Source organism: Lissotriton helveticus, chromosome 9 (assembly GCF_964261635.1).
Source record: "Lissotriton helveticus chromosome 9, aLisHel1.1, whole genome shotgun sequence".
NCBI classification, from domain to species: Eukaryota; Metazoa; Chordata; class Amphibia; order Caudata; family Salamandridae; genus Lissotriton; species Lissotriton helveticus.
The window spans coordinates 458,431,549-458,451,598 of record NC_136070.1 but is presented as its reverse complement, the minus strand read 5'-3'; the positions used below and the strand labels follow the sequence as shown (position 1 = coordinate 458,451,598).

General features: G+C 42.6%; 1 protein-coding gene across 2 annotated transcripts in view; it reads right to left on the bottom strand.

The window, feature by feature from the left end:
- Positions 1-12,621: 12,621 nt before the first annotated feature.
- Positions 12,622-20,050, bottom strand: part of C9H14orf180 (chromosome 9 C14orf180 homolog) — a 138,086-nt gene continuing 130,657 nt past the window's right edge. For both annotated transcript variants that reach the window (XR_013601263.1, XM_078662078.1), the window contains exon 4: positions 12,622-17,356. Coding sequence is in view for 1 of the 2 variants with exons in the window: in XM_078662078.1 (XP_078518204.1) it covers positions 17,157-17,356 (200 nt within the window). In the remaining variant the exon portion in view is untranslated. The remainder of the gene's footprint in view (positions 17,357-20,050) is intronic.

The window sequence follows — 20,050 nt, the reverse complement described above, 5'->3', positions numbered from 1 at the left end:
GCTGCCCACGAGGGTGTTGCGTCTGCGCATGCAAGCATTTCGGCTACTGGTTCTCAGTTGCAACAATGTTTCTGGTGGTGGGGTTTTTGGGGCGTGATTATGTCATTCAATGTGTCATTTGCCAGCAGATCAAACCTTCGACTGCTACACGGCCCCCCCAGGCACTGTTGTACATTTCTAATAAACCACTTGGTTGTGTTTATTTAGATCACTGCGGTCCTTTTTCCTCTGGTACTGCGTATAAGTACACCTTAGTTGCAGTTGATTCTTGCATATGCTTTGTTTGGGTGTGGCCACATCGCAGCGCTGATTCGCGAACTGTCATAAGAGACTTGCGTATCTTTGTAGGGATTTTTGGCTGTGACCCCTTCCATTCAGATCAGGGTCCAGCGTTCGCCTCTAAGGCGTACCAGGATGCCATGACTTCGTTGGGGGTCGAAGTCAAGTTTTCGTCTCCATACCGACCTGAGGGTAATAGTGTTGTGGAACAAGTGAACCGAGATTTAAAACAGTCTTTGACAGCTAGGGTTATAGGTACTGGCAGGAACTGGCTGGCCCATCTCAATAGCGTACAAAGTGCACTTAATAATCTCCCTAGAAGGGTGGGCGGACCCCAAAAGAAATACTCTTTGGTATCAAAATGTTTGTCCTGGACCTTGAAGATCTAGACCAGGCGGCGGTTGCTGCCCCCTTTGACGTAGATGAACATTGTCATGTTTTACAGAATCTACAAGAGACGAGAGACAGTCTTGCAAAGGAACACTTGCCCTCCACATCTGATGCTGCATTACAGATTACGTAGTTGGCTGGCTACCCCGAGTTGGAGAACTGGTTCGAGAGAAGATCGAAAACAAGAAAGAGTTCGGTCCCTCATATTGAGCTCCAGTTCCTGTACTTGGCGTGCAGGGCACAAGAACAGTAATTTTACCACCACTCCCAGGTCAAAAGGAAAAAAGGTACATCTCCATTGAAAATGTCAAACTAAACAGAGTGGCAGATTCTTCTTAGTATGACACCAGCAGTCTCCTGTCCATCTTTTTTGAGACATTCTGTTTTGGCCCGGGTTCCTGATTCCAGGACTAACGTTGCCTTCGAGATGCCTGCAGTTTCCAGTCCTTCATTGAGTTCTCCTCCTGATGCTCATTTTGATGAGACTGAATATACTTACCCCACGGACTTATCGATGCCTGATTTGCAAACTTGTTTGGCTACTGAGTCTAGATTTTCATTTGACACTAACTCTAACACATCGAAGACCCCTTCAAAAATTTCTGTTTTTGCAACATGGTTTAAAAAGCATTTTTTAATTCCTCCTTGGACCTACATATCATACTTATTTCTATTTACTTGTTTATGTCAATAGGATTTGTGGTGTATTTTTTCCGTTTTGTCAACGGACACTATGTTGAAGAAAGAACATTCGACACATTAATGGAACATTGGCTCCCCATTCCTCATCGCATAGATTGAAGAGGGACCTGGCTTTTGTTAACTTTCGTTAACATTACTGCTTGGCCCGTCTTAGATGGGATTGTGTGGGATGCTATTAGATGATACACAATGGGAACATTGTCCCGCTCCTGTTAAAGGCATCTCCCCTTCTCTTTTAAAGGGATGTATGACGTTAAAACGCAGGCTATTACAACACCTGCCTTTACAACGCAGTTTTTACATCGCAAACCTTTACAACGCATAGCGCTCAGAGGTGCTGGATAGTGAAAAGTTTAATTTTCTATTCCAACTCCAGTCCCCGTGGACACTAGGGAAGGTGTTGGATAGAAAATTAAACTTATTCCCTATCCTAGAGCGCCCCCCAGCGCAATGCGTTGTAATGGTTTGCGTTGTAATGACCGCGTTGTAATGGTAGTGCGTTGTAAAAGGTTCGTTGTAAAGGTTGTTCACCCTTTTAAAGAGGTTCACTTACTTTACTGATTTTAATCAGTCAAATGCCAAAGCATTGTATTTTAAAATGACCGAGAAGTCCACTTCCAAGGTTAGACTTACCCACCCGAAATTATTGTATTTGAAGTCCTTTCTAGACCAATTGGCTGTTGGGGGATATGAACTGTGGAAGGATACTATTGATCTGCTACTGAATTCTGCCTTTAATATATCCAGTTTGGATCCTAAGGGTTGGTTGCTGTGGTACAAAAGCTTGTCAACATCGTTTTCTGGGCTTAGCTCAAGGCTACACACAGGTTAGGGTGGATCCCAGTTTCGAAAGTGGCCATTCTGTGACTACCTATTCTGTAAGCAAATTATGTCCGAGTTGGCTCAAACATTCCAGTTTAGCGTCAGTTAAGCTGCACTTATCTAAATTGACTGACGATGTTGATCTGAATGATTTTATCAAGGGCCCGGTTCCGGCAAATCCAAAAGGTGGATTTATGCTATTTACAACGAAGTTTGGAAACGGTCCCAGATTGAGGCTGCTTCCCGCATTAGAGCAATTGATAATAATCCACATTTGTAAAGCGCACAATCACCCATAAGGGTCTCTAGGTGCTGGGGGCCATCGGGAAGATTAAGCAAGCTATTGCCCAGAGTCACATGGTGCTGGGCTAATCTGCCGCCGGTACCGGGGATTGAACTGTGATCCCCAGATTCCGGAGTCAGTCGCCCTAGCCGCGGCGCCACACCTCTTCCTAAAGCAAATTTAGAAAAGGTGCTAGCAGTTGTAGATAATAGCATTAACACGCTTTCTTCCCGCATTTACACACTGGATAATATTGTTTTATCTGTTGTTGATATTGTGCAGGATGATGTGTCTGTTTTGTACCATGGTCAAAATCAATTGCCTTCTCTTATGCAGCTTGCCTGGACTTTGCAGACATTGAAATCAGGAAAAGTGCCATGCACTACATGAATACTTCATCTTTGTTTGCCCCTTTTAATTTGACTGAAAAGCAACGTTTTATGTCTATGAAGGATGCATCTTTTTCCATGTTACATATTGAAAAGTTAGAACTGTTACCATTTTCTGTGGCCGAGACGAATTCTGCTGTGTGGCTAGTCCATGGGTTAATCACTTTACCTTTCCCACTATTCAAGTTTGAGGCCTGCATGCAGTACAGGATATGAAACTCTGGGCACCGCTTATCTTCATGAAGCTTGGTCACTACCATTTACCTATAGGTGCCTTAGGGAGGGAAAAGAGGTCTATTTGAATGGAGAGGATTGCACACAACACAAGATCACTCATTAATTTGTAGGAATATCCAATTGCATGGCTCTTGTAATCAGAATGAGCCAAATTAAGGGGGTCATTAGGATCGCGGATTTCCCGCATCCTCCGGGCCGGCGGAAGCCACCGCCGGCCCGGAGGATGCGGGAAAACCGCCGCGCATGCTTGAAAGACCCACCGCCAAATTAGGATGGCTGCTGGGTCTTTGAATCTGTCCGCGCTTTTCCGTCGCGGTCGCCTTCCGACCGCGGCGGAAAAGCATTAACATGGCTGGCGGTGTCTATCAGACACCGCTAGCTATATTATGATGGAGTAGAAAGTATGCTTTTCCACAGCGGCTTTTCCGCCATGGAAAAGCATACGGACCTTCACTTCGGGGGCCCGTTGCAGGCCCCCTGGGTGAAGGGGGGTGGGGGGTGCACATGGGGGGTACCTATGGTACCCCCCTGCATTTGCGTGAACAAAGCGTCAGGCACCGCGCGGTGCCTGCCCCTTTGTGCACGCAAATGCCGTGCATGCATTTTTAACATTGTGGCGGGTGCAGCTTGAAGCTGCACCCGCCGCAATGTTAAAAATAGAGGATGTGACCGACACCCTGGCGGTCACATCCTAATCTGCATGGAGGGACCGACGCTTCCCCTGCGGACGGTCCCTCCTACTCTATGGTGGCGGACGGACTCAGGTCCGTCCGCCATCATAATCGGCCCCTTAGCCTGTATTTTGAAAGGTACACCGGCACCTGCTATCATACCCACGTTCACGTTACTAGCAAACAGTATTTATTTACTTTTAAATAATAGCATTGCTGCTGGATGGTAGCCCTGCATTCCTTATGTATTTACAGTCAGTGAACAAGTCGTCTGTTGTAAAAACGTAATGTTTCCTCCTCCACAAGGGAAGACCTTGAAAGCAGAGTTCAACAAGATGAGTCGCATAAGAGCTCTTTTGTCTCAGAAAGAAGTAGCCCTCATATCTGCTCGTGAAACATTTGTCCTTCACGTGGCAAACACCCGCACAGAAGTGCATGCTTTATTAAATACAGATTTGCCCTTGCATTTCCGTGAATTAATTCACACTATCTTTAATGTGTCCTCCACCACAGGGCTGGCTCACTTTTTTAAAGTTGTTAGCAGTGGCCTTGTGACTTCTTTTCAAACTATATGTGGTGTGGTCCCGGCATTTTTTCATTCGATTTTTCCCAGCCTGTTTGGTGGCTTTCCCTTAATGCTCGCTCTGGTTGCAGGCGTACTTCTGCTGTTTTGTTTATTTTGAAATGGATGCACATCATGTGTTGCGAGAAGATCAGTCACAGCTGCTACTGCTCCGCAACCGAATGCTTGAATATTATGGAGCGCTGCCTCTTGCTACATTGAGTGCGGGTTATGGATTATCGTTTCGATTTTCCTTTTTCACATGCATCCAGCCTGTCTTTCATTGCCTAAGTTGCAATTTCGACTGGGCCCTGGATTTGTGTCTCTGCAATACGGTGTCTCCCAACACGAATTATGGTCAACTGATGAGCCCCTTAGTTGCTCATGAATTGCTTTGTTCTGGCGGAGGGATTATGGGCTTTGCAGCAATGCATGGAGTCCTGGGACGTTGGAATGTGTTTGCAGCGGCGCATGGTTTCTTGCAGTTATATTGAAGAAGACCCGAGTTGTCCTCAGATAGTGCTAGAGACTCCGGTTATTGAGGAACATGTATGTTCCTTCCCATTGCTAAATTGGAAAGCTGAAATGTTTTTGGATGAGAGCAGTGACTTCCTATTGGAGGCTGTTGCAACATTCTTTGCATATACGTTGTTGGATTGAGATGTGTTATCGCTTCTCTCTCTTCAATGACCGAGGTCACATGTTGGACATCGGATGTTTTTTTTTTTTTCTCGTCTTCATTTTTTTACACTCAGGCCTATTGACTTCCCTATGCCCCTGGATACAATTTCTTGAAGTAAAGTACTTTTATTTTTGGGGTTTGCTCCCGTTTTTTCACATGTGGCAATTTGAACTTGGTTCTGACTGTTGTTCTTGAACTCTGCTTTCTAAATTTGCCCCGTTCTTATCCGTGCTCAGATCAAGGGAGGGTGTCGTGGGGCTGAGCCTTGCATTCGCACTGTGTTAAGTTGACATGAGCTTATTAGAAGTTGAAACGCCATTTTTCCTTTCTGCTGCCTTCTGCACACGGCACACATTATAATAAATGTTTAGAGTTTAGCAGAGTGTTTTGCTTCACACAAGAATAACATGTTTTTCTGTACTAGCAGCCTTGCTTGGTAAGCTTAGTCTGAACAGTGAGTGTCGAGGCCTTCAGGGTTATTTCAACACAGTGGTTGTTGTTTGGACAGATCAGCGCACGTTCTAGACATAACATATATGCAGCTGTGGCCACCTCTGATTTTGGCGCGTTTAATAATGCACTGCGTAGGCATGATCACACACACATGGAGAACATTCGTATGCTGAGAGCTTATGCAGAATTTGATGTGATCCATTTCTGCTAATACCAGAGGTATGGGACCGCCTATGTAATCCCAAAGAGACCTTCTGTAGATATAAAATAAACTACTAGCAAGGGAGGGAGAAATATAGGTATATTTTAAACCTGTATCCATTTAGCATTATAACATGCTTTCTCCCTTTATATTTTATGGAATAGTAACTATGCTGATAATCTTGTTGCTTATAATATGTCTGCTTGTATTATCTAAGATACTGCGCATGAGAACACGGCATTAGAAATAAATATTTCAAACTTGCACGTGTCTTCATTTACTCCCTGTTTTGAACTGGTTTGTTAGTATTACGAAAGAGTGTTCCATGTTCTCGGTTGTCAAATTATTGGTGTTATGGAAGAGCCAATGAGACACTGATGCTAGTCTGGTTTGGGATTTTGGGTACTAATGTGAGTTTTGGCACACCCTAATTCACTGAGGTCCTGAGTCTCTGTGCACAGTTCTGTGTAGGAGCAGAATCCCTGCTACAGTACTTAAGATTGATCTTGCGAAACATTGAACTTTACTATTCTGTTAAACTGAAATCGATCGGATCCGGGCTTTGTAACAGCAGTTTTTACCTACTGGTTTTAATGATTTTTCATTGTATTGTATTCAGAAAGAGGATTTACTGTTTTTAGGTACACTTTTATGATCTATGTTTCTAAATCAGATCGAATAAAGTTTATTGAATTGAATTGAAGTCTCCCAAGATGGCCACCAGAGAAAAAGGAGCCCAAATGTAGCACAAATATCACCCAGATGTAACCTTCGTATAGCCCAATGACAGAAGTGTGGAAAGCACTTTTTTCCTGTTTAATATAGTGCAGACTGGTCAGGTATTGGAGTGCTTAACATGAGCATTCGTTACATCACACAAGGACAAATTCATTTTGGTTGTAGGCATGGGGAGATTGATTGATTTGACCAAGAATCACTGAATGTCGAGCTGAAGCAGAAACTCCAACCTTGTTCCCCAGTTGCAAAGTCTGCAGCTCTGGAAGTAACACTACATCCTCTCCCCTAAGTGCAACATTTAATCAAGTGGTCAATTGGATAAAAAAATATAAAGATAACAAATAATTTAAAAGTGCTTTGTCGCTATTTGCGAACTCTGAAAATGTGTACCATTATTGTGATGCAAATAAGGCTCTCTCATTTCTGTAATTTCAAAAGGAAATGCTGTAGGTATTACAGTTTTGATTACATCAAGATGACATAAGCGTGCCACGCTTTTGTAATAAATATAGAATGTTAGCAATCTAGTTGTTAATTAGGATACTGTTGAGAGGCAGAGGTCAGGGGCACGAACTCGGAAAATTGAAGGCAGGTAGGAGGGTGCAGAGGCAACAATTTGAGCACACTGGGCAGGCAGGAAAGGCAGTGGCAGCACAATGGACTATGGAGGGCAGTGGAAAGGGGGACAGGGGTAACAAACCAACAATGTAGGACAGGCAAGCAAGGCTGTGGCAATATAATAGAACATTGTGGGCAGAAGGAAGAGGCAGTGGTAGTACTTCCATACATGCCAACAGACCTGATTCAGCCAGGAAATGGCCAATGTTTTTAATCCCAAATGGGCTTTATTTTCTATGTCTCCTGTCTACAATCTCCATTGTTTCCATGGAAGTGAATGGGGAAAAGCAATTCCCTATTTTCTTTTCAAAATCTCCCTCTTACCAAGTTCAAATTGTTAGCAAGTATGGTACATTGGATCATGGAAGGTAGGGACATGGACTCGGCTGACAGAGGACAGGAGGGACATGGACAGCTGCACCAAACTGACCTTACAGGGCAGGCATCAGGGTTTTCAGCAGCACAAAACACCACACAGGGCAGTGCAGCACAGCAATCGATGGAAAGCAATAGAGAGGGGACAGGACCATGCACATGGACAACAGAGAACCGAGCAGAAATAGTCAATGGCAGCAAGCTGAGAATAATAGACAGACAGGAGAGAAAGCTGCAGCATACCAGACCATAAAGGGCAAAAGGGAGGGACTAGGGGTGTTACAATGGAACAGACAAGTCAGGAGGGAGGGAATAGGGGTCTGCAGATGGAAAACAGAGGGCATGGGGCGAGGGGGCAGGGCTAGAATAGCAAGCTGACCATGGAGGTCAGGCAGGATGGGCACTAGAAGCAAGACACACCATGGAGAGCAACAGTGAGACTATAATGGCATACACACAGACCATGGAGGGAAGGTGGGAGGGGGTCAGGGGCAGCTAGCTGACCACACAGGGAAGGTGGGAGGGGCCATGGTAGCACAGAAGACCATGCATGGCAAGCGGGAGGGTTAGTGGCAGCACAATGGCCATGATGGACAAGAAGGAGGGTCAGGGGCATGTACAAAGGACCATGGAGGATAGAAGGGAGGGGTAGGACATGGGCACAGACAAGAGCATTCAGTGGAAGGGGCCTCACAACAGGCAATGTAGGGCAGGCAGGAGGAGCAGTTGCAGCACAACAGACCAGGGAGGGCAGAAGGGTTTTGGCAGTAAAATGGGCCATGGAGGACAGGAGGAAGGGTATAGGGGCATGGAACGTGGACAGACAGGGTGGAGGTGGCAGGGATAGGTTAAAGTTATCTGACAATGCTAGGCAGGTGGGAGGGGAGTGGCAGCTCAACAAAACACTCAGAGTAGATAGGAGGGGCAGGTTTGGGAACATGGTGGGCAAACATGATGGAGCAGCGGCAAGCACACAGACATTGGAGTGCAGGGCGAAGCAAACTAGGGGCAGCAAGCTAAGCACAGAGGCTATGCAGGAGGTCAATGATGGGGCTTAGAATTCAGCAATGGAGGGAAGGAGGAGTGGACTGGGACATCAGGCTACATGGAAGGCAGTGGCAGCACATCAGACCATGCATGGCAGGAGTGTGGAGTCTAGTGCATGGATTCAGACAACAGAGGATAGGAAGGACGTGGATGGGGCAGCAAGCTAACTGTTCAGAGAAGGCGGAAAGGCCAGTGGCAGAACAACGGCCACACAGGGCTGTAATAAGGAAGATGGGGCATGGAATTGGACAATGGATGGGAAGGAGGAGGGGAGGCAGGAGCAGCACGTTTGGGTGGGTGCTGCACAATGCCAGGCCAGGCCCTGCTTCCAAACCCCCACCATCCATTGTGATAGGCATCTTACTTAACATTAAAAACCGACAAATTCACTGCAATAAAAAGAATACAGGGACGTTATCGTTAGACTCAGATTTCACTCGCATAAAACCAGTGACTCGCTCATGACATCACTCATGACATCTCAAACAAGCTGTGAATGGAATGGAACAATAATCGCTGGAACTTTATTTAGGGATAGTGTGTATATATTAACTCCCCTTTTTTTTCTTTCGTGTAAGAACCATTACAATACACAAAGTGCCAAGATCAATATGGCCGATAGCCTTTGACTTTAAAGTAATGTGTAGTCCATTGTTTATGTTTGCATTCGTAAGTATGTTTATTATGAACAAATCACATTGACAAACATACAGGTACGGCGGTCAGGGGTAAGATATGCTGAAATGACATTGTGTGCATATCAATACTTGTTTTCTTTTCTTTAATGTATGCATTCCCAAAATGTTTGCAATGTGACCAGGCCAATATGGCCGCCAGCTTTTTGTATTAATGCAATGTGTAGTTTTTTTTAATGTTGGTAACGGGAGGCATTTATACATATAAATAAGGAAGCTACAATGATGTCTTGTATCGTTATCAAGGTTTAAAGAAGCCAACATGTGTGGATCGCATCGTTTGCAGATTAAATACTTCCAAACTACAACCTGAGTGCTGATTCCTTCTTTGTAAGAGTGAGAGGAACTTGAATACATATATATAAAAATCACTGAAAAAACCACAGGTTTCAGGGACGTCATAGTTAGAAATTAGCATTTAAAAAACCTTAGATATTCACTGAAACAAATACAGGTTTCAGGGACGTTATAGTTGAGCTAATTATAAGTCACAGCCCCGCAATGCACTGCTGATGATGTCACATATTACATCATTCATGACATGGTCAGTGACATTACTAATGACATCACTGATGACATCTCAAAGGACATCAATGTTGACATCACTGATTATATCATCCAGTGACTGTGAGTGTTTCTAAAATGTTTAAGAATGTAATATATATATGATGATTCAGTCTGTGTGTGACAGACTTTATTAGTGAGTGATGATACATGTCTGGGTAAACGTATGTGTGAATGACTAATCTGTGTGAATGTCTGTATCAGTCTGCCATTTGGGTGTGTAAGTGGCTGCATGCGTTGGTGAACAGGTACATGAGCGTCTATATGGGTTATTGATTGGTTGTCTGATTACCTGTATGGGTGCCTGAGTGTCGGTGTGTTGTGCGGCTACCTGCATGGATGTGTGAGTGGGTGATTCACTGAGTGTATGAGTTCATGTGTTTCTGCGAGGGGCTGTATTGGGGAGTGAGTATGCATATGGCTGTGTTGGTGAGTGAATGGATGTCTCAGTGGTATATGTGTGAGTAACTGCATATGTGAATGGCAGTATATGTGATTGTTGGAGTGTGTAAGTGACTGTATGTGAGAGTGAGTGATTTTGGGAGTAGGTGTATAGATGAGTGTGTGCTTGTGTCAGTAATTGTATGAGAGTATGTGTTAGTATATGTATGAATATATGGGAAGGTGTGTGTATAACTGTATAGGTGAGTAAATGGCATTGTGATTGATTCTTTGGGTGGCTGACTAGGTGTGTGAGTAACTCTATGGGTGAGTTGTGGTATGTGAGTGGCTGTATGGATGTATGAGTTAAAATAATAGTGGCTATATTGATGAGTGACTGCATGTATGAGTGACTGCATGGGTGAGTGAGTGGATGTGTGTGTAGACCTAGAAATCAGTGAGTGGGTATGTACTAACTGGTATTGTTGTGTCTATGTTTTCAAGAATTATAGTCTGTATTTTAGAGTGGGTGTATGAAAGGTTATATTAGGGTGTGAGTAGGTGCACTAGAGATTAAATAGATGATGTCATCAGTGATGTCATTTGAGATGTCATGAGTGATGTCACTGACAATGTCCTGAGTGAAGTAATATGTGACGTCATCAGTAGTGCATTGCGGGGGCATGAGTTATTATTATCTCAGCTAACCAAAACGGCTGAATTTCTCTGGTTTTGTACGAGTAAAATGTCAGACTAACTATAATGTCCCTGAAATCTGTTTTATTTTTACTTTATAGTTAGGTGAACATGTCATTTAAAATGTAACATTTAAAACTAAAAGAATACTGAAAAACCAATTAAGTTCATCAATTATGGTTCCCTGAGCTTACTATAACTTGTGACCCCACCATGCCCAGTGTTGTCACCAGTAATGTAATTTGAGCTGTTATCATTGATGTCATCAATGATGTCATTGAACATGTCATGAGGATGTAGTGCTTGAAGTCATAAGCAGAGTATCGAGGGGGCAAAATTATCACGTGAAGCAAAGGTTTGGCTACCCTCTGGAGTTTTGGCTACATACAGAAGGGGGTTTCGCTCAGGGCCTGGCTTTTGGCCAACTCCCGCTGTCCATGGCCACTCTTGTGTGCAGTGGGGAGTGGCCACCTTTGGTCAGGCCCTGCACCCAATTCCTGACTGTGCACAACTGAAGGCCGGAGGCCACTGCACAGTGGCTGTATGACAGAGCCATGCATGCCTTTCCCACACATGCTTTTACAATGCGGGAACTACATAGAACGCATCATTAACATGCGTTCCTATAGCACATAAGAAATAATAATAATAATAATCCACATTTGTAAAGCGCACAATCACCCGTAAGGGTCTCTAGGCGCTGGGGGCCGTTGGGAAGATTAAGCAAGCTATTGCCCAGAGTCACATGGTGCTGGGCTAACCTGCCGCCGGAGCCGGGGATCGAACCGTGATCCCCAGATTTCAGCGTCAGTCGCCCTGGCCGCGGCGCCACACCTCTCCCTGTTACAACGACATGCTTTAGGGAAGTGCTGGACTTTGGAATAGTACACTTTACACTTCCAACTCCAGTCTGTGTAACTGTGGGGAAGGTGTTGGACTTTAACTCCAACACCAGTCCAACAATGCGTTCTCTAAAGCAAGTCTAGATGCACTTGATGTAATGCCTGCTTTGAAAAGGCACTAAGTGGTTTGGACTGCGTGGTAAAGGGTGTTTTTCGTACACAGCAGGCAGTTGACTGAAAATTATTTTTTGAAAAATCCAGACACTTACTGAAAAAATTAAAGGTTACACTGGTGCTATTGTTAGATGCGTTATTAAGGTCTCATCTTAAATTTTAAAGAATAGAAATCAACTGAAAAAAACAAAGGTTAAACTGACATTTTACTTAGGTGTTGAAAGTAGAGAAAAACTAACTTTTAAAAACTAAAGAACACTAAAATCCAATTTTCATTTTAAAGAATTTAACAGGATATTTTCAATCAATCTTATATTAAATTCCAAAATATACTCCTAATTTATATATAAAATGTAATTAAAAGTATATTTAAAATTTTAAACTACCCGTCCAAGTTCTAAAACTCCTTACAGCCCCTATATATACTCTGCTCATCCTGGAGCCCTAAAATCTTCATACCAGCCTTTTACACTATCCATCCTTATACATGGCAAACCCCTTACCACCCATATTCATTACCATCCCTGAACCCTATAAATTCCTTAGTACCACTGCACGCTACCCATCCTTGAGTCCTAGAATCAAATCTCAAAGCTGTACCTTAAGAACTTCTTACCAGCCAAATACACTATCCATCCCTGAACCATAAATACTCCTATCTATCCTTTCCTCATCCCTAAAAAACATTACTACCACAATTATACTTTTAAATGAAAACCAATATCACACATTTCAATAGTTTTTGTTGCATTTTTTAATAATTTTCATAAATAAATTACTTAATTTTTTCAATTTAAAATAAAACTATTTTTACTCACATGTAATTACATTTAACGAAAAATACTTTAACTATTGCTAGTATCATAACCTTAATATGTGTACACACATATTGTTAAGCTTAGCGCACCTACAAATTATCTTACCTGCAAAGAAAAGAACTGTGATGAAAAATACTGAACACTTTCCTGATAAGTAAAGATTATTGATGAAATTACCTCAATTTAATTACTATCGATATAATTCTAGCAATGTAACAATAACATATCACGTCCATATCCATAGCAGAAGAAATGTCAGCAATAATACCTTCTGGCATAGCGGGAATCTTTAAGAATAATGGACAGACTTCTCCATGGTTGCTGGCATACTCTAAATAATCCCATCAGATTTTTTTTTAAATATCTCTTTATTAGTTTTACATTTTTCACGCTGCACAATAATACATTCTCAGTCTCATGGTAGAAGCCCACACATCAGGATAGTTTCATCCACATGATTCACAGTCCTAAGGCGGTTTCTCCTTCTGTGGTTCAGAAATGGGCCCTACCCTTCCCCCACTGGTTATCACAAAGCCATGTGGTCAACTCAGGAGGAGGATCAATGCGTCGCCAGGGCAACAGAGATAATTGAGCTGTATATAAAGAACAAACAGTACCCCAAAAGAAGTAATCCAACTGTGTGTGTGACCCCTCAGTGCACCCTTTTGACTGTGAGACTGCTCAGGAAGATATTCTATTCTTGTGATTGTCCCCTCTTTTCTCCTAATGTGCTGCTAGCCCGGGCATGACCGTTCCCCCTACACCACCCTCACATTAATTACACGGACTGCTTAGGGTCATGTCTTCTCCTCAGAACCCTGTGATCTCACCCATGCTTAATTTATCTGTACAGGTAAGGCTTATTTACACCTTTTCATGAGCTCAGGGATCCACTGACTTTCATGCATTGCGACGTCTATACAGTGCCAGTGCTAGATTAATAATCCTGCATTCTAGTTTGCACGCTTTGGGTCTAGGCATCTAGCCCAGCATTCAAAGTTCTGTCTGGGGATCTAAAACCATGTCCAAAAGTTCTGCAAGTTCAGTCAGCAATGTCCTCCAGGGTTTTGCTACCTTTGAGCATTCCTACACCATGTGGTAAATGTGCACATCCTGTGTGCCACGTCTAGAGTACCTAATCCTGGCGCCTGGAACAAGTCGACCTGGTTTGTTTGGGGTATGTTTGGTGGTGTAGGTAATTGAATTGTAGTAATTTGAGTCTACTATTCCGTGATACCATCTTGACATATGCAGTGGCTACTACCCATTACTTATCAGTTTTGTTCTGGTTGAGATACTACGTTCATTTAGCCTGATGTCATCAATCTGTTGTGATAGGTGTGCCTGTGGAGTGGTGTAAAGGGTTGCTAAGACTTGGCACCCACAACCTTATTCCAGTATTCATTGTAATACCCCATCAGTGTGCGGTTCTTCCTGTCCCCAAATTGTGGGCATCTTTCTCTTTATCTTCCCATGCAACACAAAGTTGTGTCCCAACAGCAGGAGGCAATCAGCCAGTCTACTACTCCATTGTGTCCCTGTAAGTGCTTTAGCATTTTGAGCTCAGGCCCGCCCCATCCCAATCCACCTAAAAGGCCACTGCAGCTGCGCAGCTGCATAATACCACTAATAATTTGGGGGCCCCCCTCACTCAAGTAGAAGCTCCACTTTAGTCAGCACCATTCTCTTTCTAGTGCCTCTCTAAATCAGGATTGACAGCAAGGTATGTAAATTTGCAAGAAAAGGGTGTTTCAGCAGAGTTGTGATAGCTAGGAAGTGGTGGAGCAGCCTTGGTGGGACCAACATATTGGCTATCACCATGCGTCCAGCAGTAGAGAGGGGTAGAATATACCAGAAAGCGAACACACCCTTCAAAGTCTGCAGGACCCTCCCATAATCACCATTGTTTAGGCCCTTCTCTGCATGGTAAACATGCACCTCCCAAGTATAGAAACGTGCCAGCCTTCCATCAGCTTAGAGTGAGCAAGAGTCATTGCGAAAGTTGCCAGTCTCCTAGTCATTGGATAAAGGCATGATTTTCTCCTGCTAAACCTGAGGCCCAAATACTCCCTAATCTGGTCCAGTACTTCCATTAGCTCAGGGAGCGATCCATGTGGGTCCCATAGGTATGTGAGAGTGTTGTCCTCATACTGCGAAACCACGGTCCTCTCTCCACTATATGAGATTCCACCATTCCAGGACTTGGCTGCCCAGCAAGCAAGCCATGGGTTCCATCACTACGGCAAAGAGAATAGGGCTCTGGGGGCGGCCCTGACATGTACAACACACCACCTCAAATTCCTCTGAGATCGCCTCTCCACTTGGACCCTGGTCAATGGGTTTGTGTATAAGAGGCACCCCCAATTCCGATATATCAGGCACAACCCAATCTTTTCCAATAATGTCTGCAAGCATGGCCATGCGAGTGTATCAACGACTTTCTCTATGTACAGAAAAACAGTCATCTCCGATCCTGTATCGCCTTCCACCGCATACATCACAGTGAACAGTTTCTGCACACTGAGAAAGGTATTGCGTGCTTGTATGAACCTGCTTTGATCTGGGTGTACCAAGGCGGGCAGTAGAGGCAGTAGTTTGTTAGCTAGGATACCGCTGAGTATTTTGTAGACGTTGCTTTAGGAGCAACAGAGGACAATAGGACCAGACAACTAGTAAATCACTACCCTTCTTGGGCAGTAACACTATCAGCATTTCTTTTACTGAGTGCAGGCCCTCCTCCCTCTGCTCGGCCGCCTGATACAAAGACAAGAGTTTACCAGCATCGCTCTGTAGGCAGCATTAAACTCTATCTAAAGACTATCCAGGCCCAATGTCTTATTCCTTGCCATCCGGGATATAGTAGACCGAACCTCCTCTATTTAAAGGGTTTTTCAAGTTCTTCTCTAGATGGGGGGGCGGAGGGGATGTGACGGTGGTCACTGCTTTCCATCCCAAGTATTCCTGCAGATCAGCTGCGCCTGTCACACCCTGTGCGGCATATAACCATCTGTGGTAGTCTATGATCACTTTGCATATTGCCTCCTCTGTGTCAACTATCATGGTATTTTAATCCCTTATGGCCTTTATGGATAGTCTGTCCACAACAACCAAGCCAGCATTCTACCTGCTTTGTCACCCTCCGAGTTCTGTTGGGCTATGTGTGCCCCGTAGGAGATACATCCCAACCTATGCCTTACTTCTGCATGGCACTTCAGGAGCTCAGTCAGGAATTGTTCCTCATCATCTGATCTTACCATATGCTGTTCAGCTCTTTTCAACACAAATGAGCCAATCAGTTTAGGGTCTGCAAATCCTTACACTGGCCCCCTTTGTGCTCTTGTGACCTACTGATCATCCCAGGAAGTGTGAACTCAGGTTTGAGAATCTGAGGTCTACGCATTCTGATCTGGAACCCATACCTTGAGATTAGGAAACCAATTTCTATATGTTTGCACTTACAAGCATTTTTTCTCCAACATAATTTTTTCATGCTCAAACTAGGACTTAAAGAATGTTACTGGTGATGTATTCCATGATATATTCAGCATTGTCAGCAGTGCTGGTATTAATTCTGTCATATGTGATTTCATCAACGGTGTATTTGTGCAGCCACGTGCAGAGTCATTGCAGTATCTAGGCAATATGTTTAAGCTGTGTAGCTTATTAAAAATGGTGAATAGTGAGTTTTGGAATTTTGCAAATACCCATGTACTGCAATGGGTATTTCCTGCAAGATAATAATTTATTAAATAGATGCAACAAAAAATAATCAGTGATGGTTATATCAATAACATTAAAATGATACGTGTACAATTTCTGCACTGTTACAATTTGTTTTATTATATTATTGTATTCAAAATATTCTCGCAGACCAGGGGTTTAGTGCAGTTTCCAGAGGTCAGTATCTGAGCCAAGTTTTCAGAATATTCATTCCACATATTATAGGTTTACATTCTATAAATTTAGATGGAACACATTTACATAGTCAGTGGTTATCCTGGAATCATAGAACAGATCTAGCTCTCCTGGATCAATGTAAGCTATCCTTGCAGTAAAGGAAGTTTGTTGCACGGAAACATTGGTCCGTGGTGCTATTGCTTGTTACTCCTTGTACACGTGCGACCTTGTACACGTGCGACTACCAATCATTGTGTAATGAAGAAAAGCATGAAAACTTGAAATACACTGTCATGGGTTGCTTTTTATCAACTGATTAGAAGACCTTTCAAATTCAAAAACTCAAAAAATATGTTTTTCTTCTGTTGATGATATTTCCCCTTTAAACAGGAGATGAAGAGGGCACACGCCATAAAGAATTACTTATTTGTTCGAAATTAAAAGTTAAACACAAGGACATAAAGCTCAGATAAGTGATGTTTTTACCAGCTTTAAAATGTTTACTTTCTGCGTGTTTTGTTTAATAGGACAGTAAAGTCTGATTGGATTCCTTCAGCCGAATATGTGTTAAGAATATAAGATACATACACATAATTTGTGCAGGGTTCCAGCAGTACTGTGGCAACATAGGAGGTAGGGCTATTTCTTCATAAGCCAAGTCCTAGAGTTCCGAACAAATTGCCTTATGTGCAGAAGAAGACCTGCGAGCTGGCGTTTTAGTATGTCCAAGACTGTGGAATAGTGTTTCTTGTTTGTGCAGTACATAGCCCCAGCCAGGATCAGCAAAATGCATACAGTCAACAGTAACATCGGCAGTCGCTTCGATGATCTTTCATGGACTACGAGAAAGTAAAGAAAACAATATTTACTTCACAGAACAGTTTTACCCTCACAGTATCCCTCCCCAGCATTTCATGTCATGGCAATCTTTGCATTCCATTTGCTGTAGAATTATACTTTATGTCTCGTAGCAGAGCCAATTCAACATTAAAGAAACCACTCTACAAAGATTGTCTAGGACTAGATTGACTACCACCTCCAGGTTATTACGGACACTGGGGCATATTACCCACAAGTAGCGATATTTATCGCTAAATAGGCTTAACGACTATTTTTTTATCGCTGAGCATCGCCGTAATTTATCGCTGAGATAACGTGCTATTAGCAACGTTAATCTCCAAAGTGATAAATTTTCCGGCGATAGCGGCAAAATGCATGAATATCGCTGAGAATGCAGCGATATTCACGCATTAGCGACGAAATGCTCTTAGCCATGTTATCCGTCTCCCATTGGAAAACATGGCTAAGAACTGGTCTGGGAAGGTGTTAGTATTTGGAGATATTCGCGCTTAGCGCGAATATTTGCATCGCTACTCCTGCCTTGCTAAAAGGCGATAGCGATGTTAGCGACTGTTTTCAGTCGCTAACAGTTTGGGGACGCCCACTTTGCATGTCATTAGCGATAAATATCGCTAACATGCAAAGTGGGCCCAAACCGCTCGCTATCACCTAAAGCTGTCGCTAACTGCTGTTAGCGACAGCTTGCTAATAGGGCGATAGAATTATCGCCGCTTAGCGGCCGAAAACGGCCGCTAAAGCGGCGAAAATTCCCTATCGACACCCTTGATAATATGCCCCACAGTTTCCAGACCTGGATATTTGTGTGATAGCCTAATACGTACACCTTCATGTTCAATGCCAAAGTACTTTAAAATAAAAAAAAGTCAAACCTATTAGCTTTCTTCATGATTTATATACTTAAATTAATTGTATTTATGATTTAATTGTTGGTCTCTGCACTTTGACCAGGAAACGTGCGCATTATATTTTACTCAGCATTTCCTTTATTAAAGAGCGGTGTGAATTTCCTGAATGGGTAATCTAAAAAGCTGTGCATCCTAACTTGTTTGCCAAGGGCATACTAATCGCCTAACAAACAAAGATATTGTGTCCAAGATTCACTGGGATAGCTGTAGCAGGTATTGTAATCCACCCAAATATCATCAAAGGGATGTGAACGAGTGTCTTTCTCATTAAACTCTGATCTCTTCAACAAACATGTAGCACACAACCTATTTAACCAGAATATAGAATACTGAAGAAAAGTACGGGCCTGATTCACAAAGGTAAACTTACACTTTGAAGTAAATTTACTACAGTTTTAGTATTCTAAAACTATAAGTGTAATTTGACTTCAAGTAATTTAATGACTGCAGAGTGTCTGCCACAAATGCAAAGTCTCCACAGTCGTAAAATTACTAGTAGTAAAATTGTGTTTCTAGGGCCTGATTCACAAAGATAAACACACTTTTGAGCAAGTTTATGATTGTTTGCTATTCACATATGTATTTTACTAGCAGCATTTTTATGACTGTGGAGTCTCTGCACATAAAAAGATAGGACCTTCCTATTTTTTATGTGCAGAGACTCCACAGTTGCAAAGATACTACTAGGAAAATACCTTTGTGAATTGCAAGCAATCGTAAACTTACACAAAAATGTAACTTTACCTTTGAGAATCAAGCTCGTAGTTTATGAATACCAAAACAATGGTAAACTTACAACAAAGTTTATCCTTGTAAATCAGTCCCCGAGTATTTAAATGTAGGCGTTTTTTGCAAATCTTTGAGGGCAGCAGGTAGTAAAATGGCCACTCCACTAATCTTGTCCACCTCAGAAGAAGAAAGGTAAGGCTGACCACACCATGAATCAAGTCTACGACTAGTAGATAACGTATTTCTCACCACAGCAAACACAATAATTATATGCTTAGAACAGTAGAAGTCAAGAAACTAGTCCAGTAGAACATGTCTAACCTTTCTAGCTTTGCACTTCATCTTGCCCTTTGAGTTGTTTTTGGAATTAGTGCAAGTGCCATAACTTTTTACAATAAGGAATGCTTTTCTCATGGGATTGTCAGTTTCACAATCTCGCTGTATTAAATTTACCAGAGGTGGTTAGCTGGTGACATTTTGGATAACGGCAAAAGTTTACACAGCTATACCTACGTCTTTCAAGATATAGATTTTAGTTGTTATATATCCACTCTGTTCATGCAGATTATGTTACATTTGAAACTAGTCACGGTGTTCTTTTTGGGAAAAACTACTTGTTCTCTTTGAGGAGTGTGGAAACCTCTGTGATTCTTTTTTTACATCAGAATATGTGAAGAAAAAAAACGGAATCACTTCTGAGGATTTTAATCGACACAATAAAGCAAAAAGGCGTGGTAAAGATTCATAGTTATAGAGAAAGATGAGGTGTGAAACATTTCTGACCTGATTTATTATCGTCTATTTTGTATGTAGAACAAACCAAATAGTCATTCTAAACACTGGGGAATTTATTGACTATCTGCAATGGGAGAACTCAATCGGATAACCCAGGAAAAACGTATTTCAGGGCAAAAGGTTTTTGACTCATATTGATTCTTTTTGCTGTGGGTCTTGGTAAAACATTCACTATACGAGTATGGTAAAATGAGTGAAGAGTTATTATATCTCTTTGATTCTGTTGTTGTAGGTTGATTATTT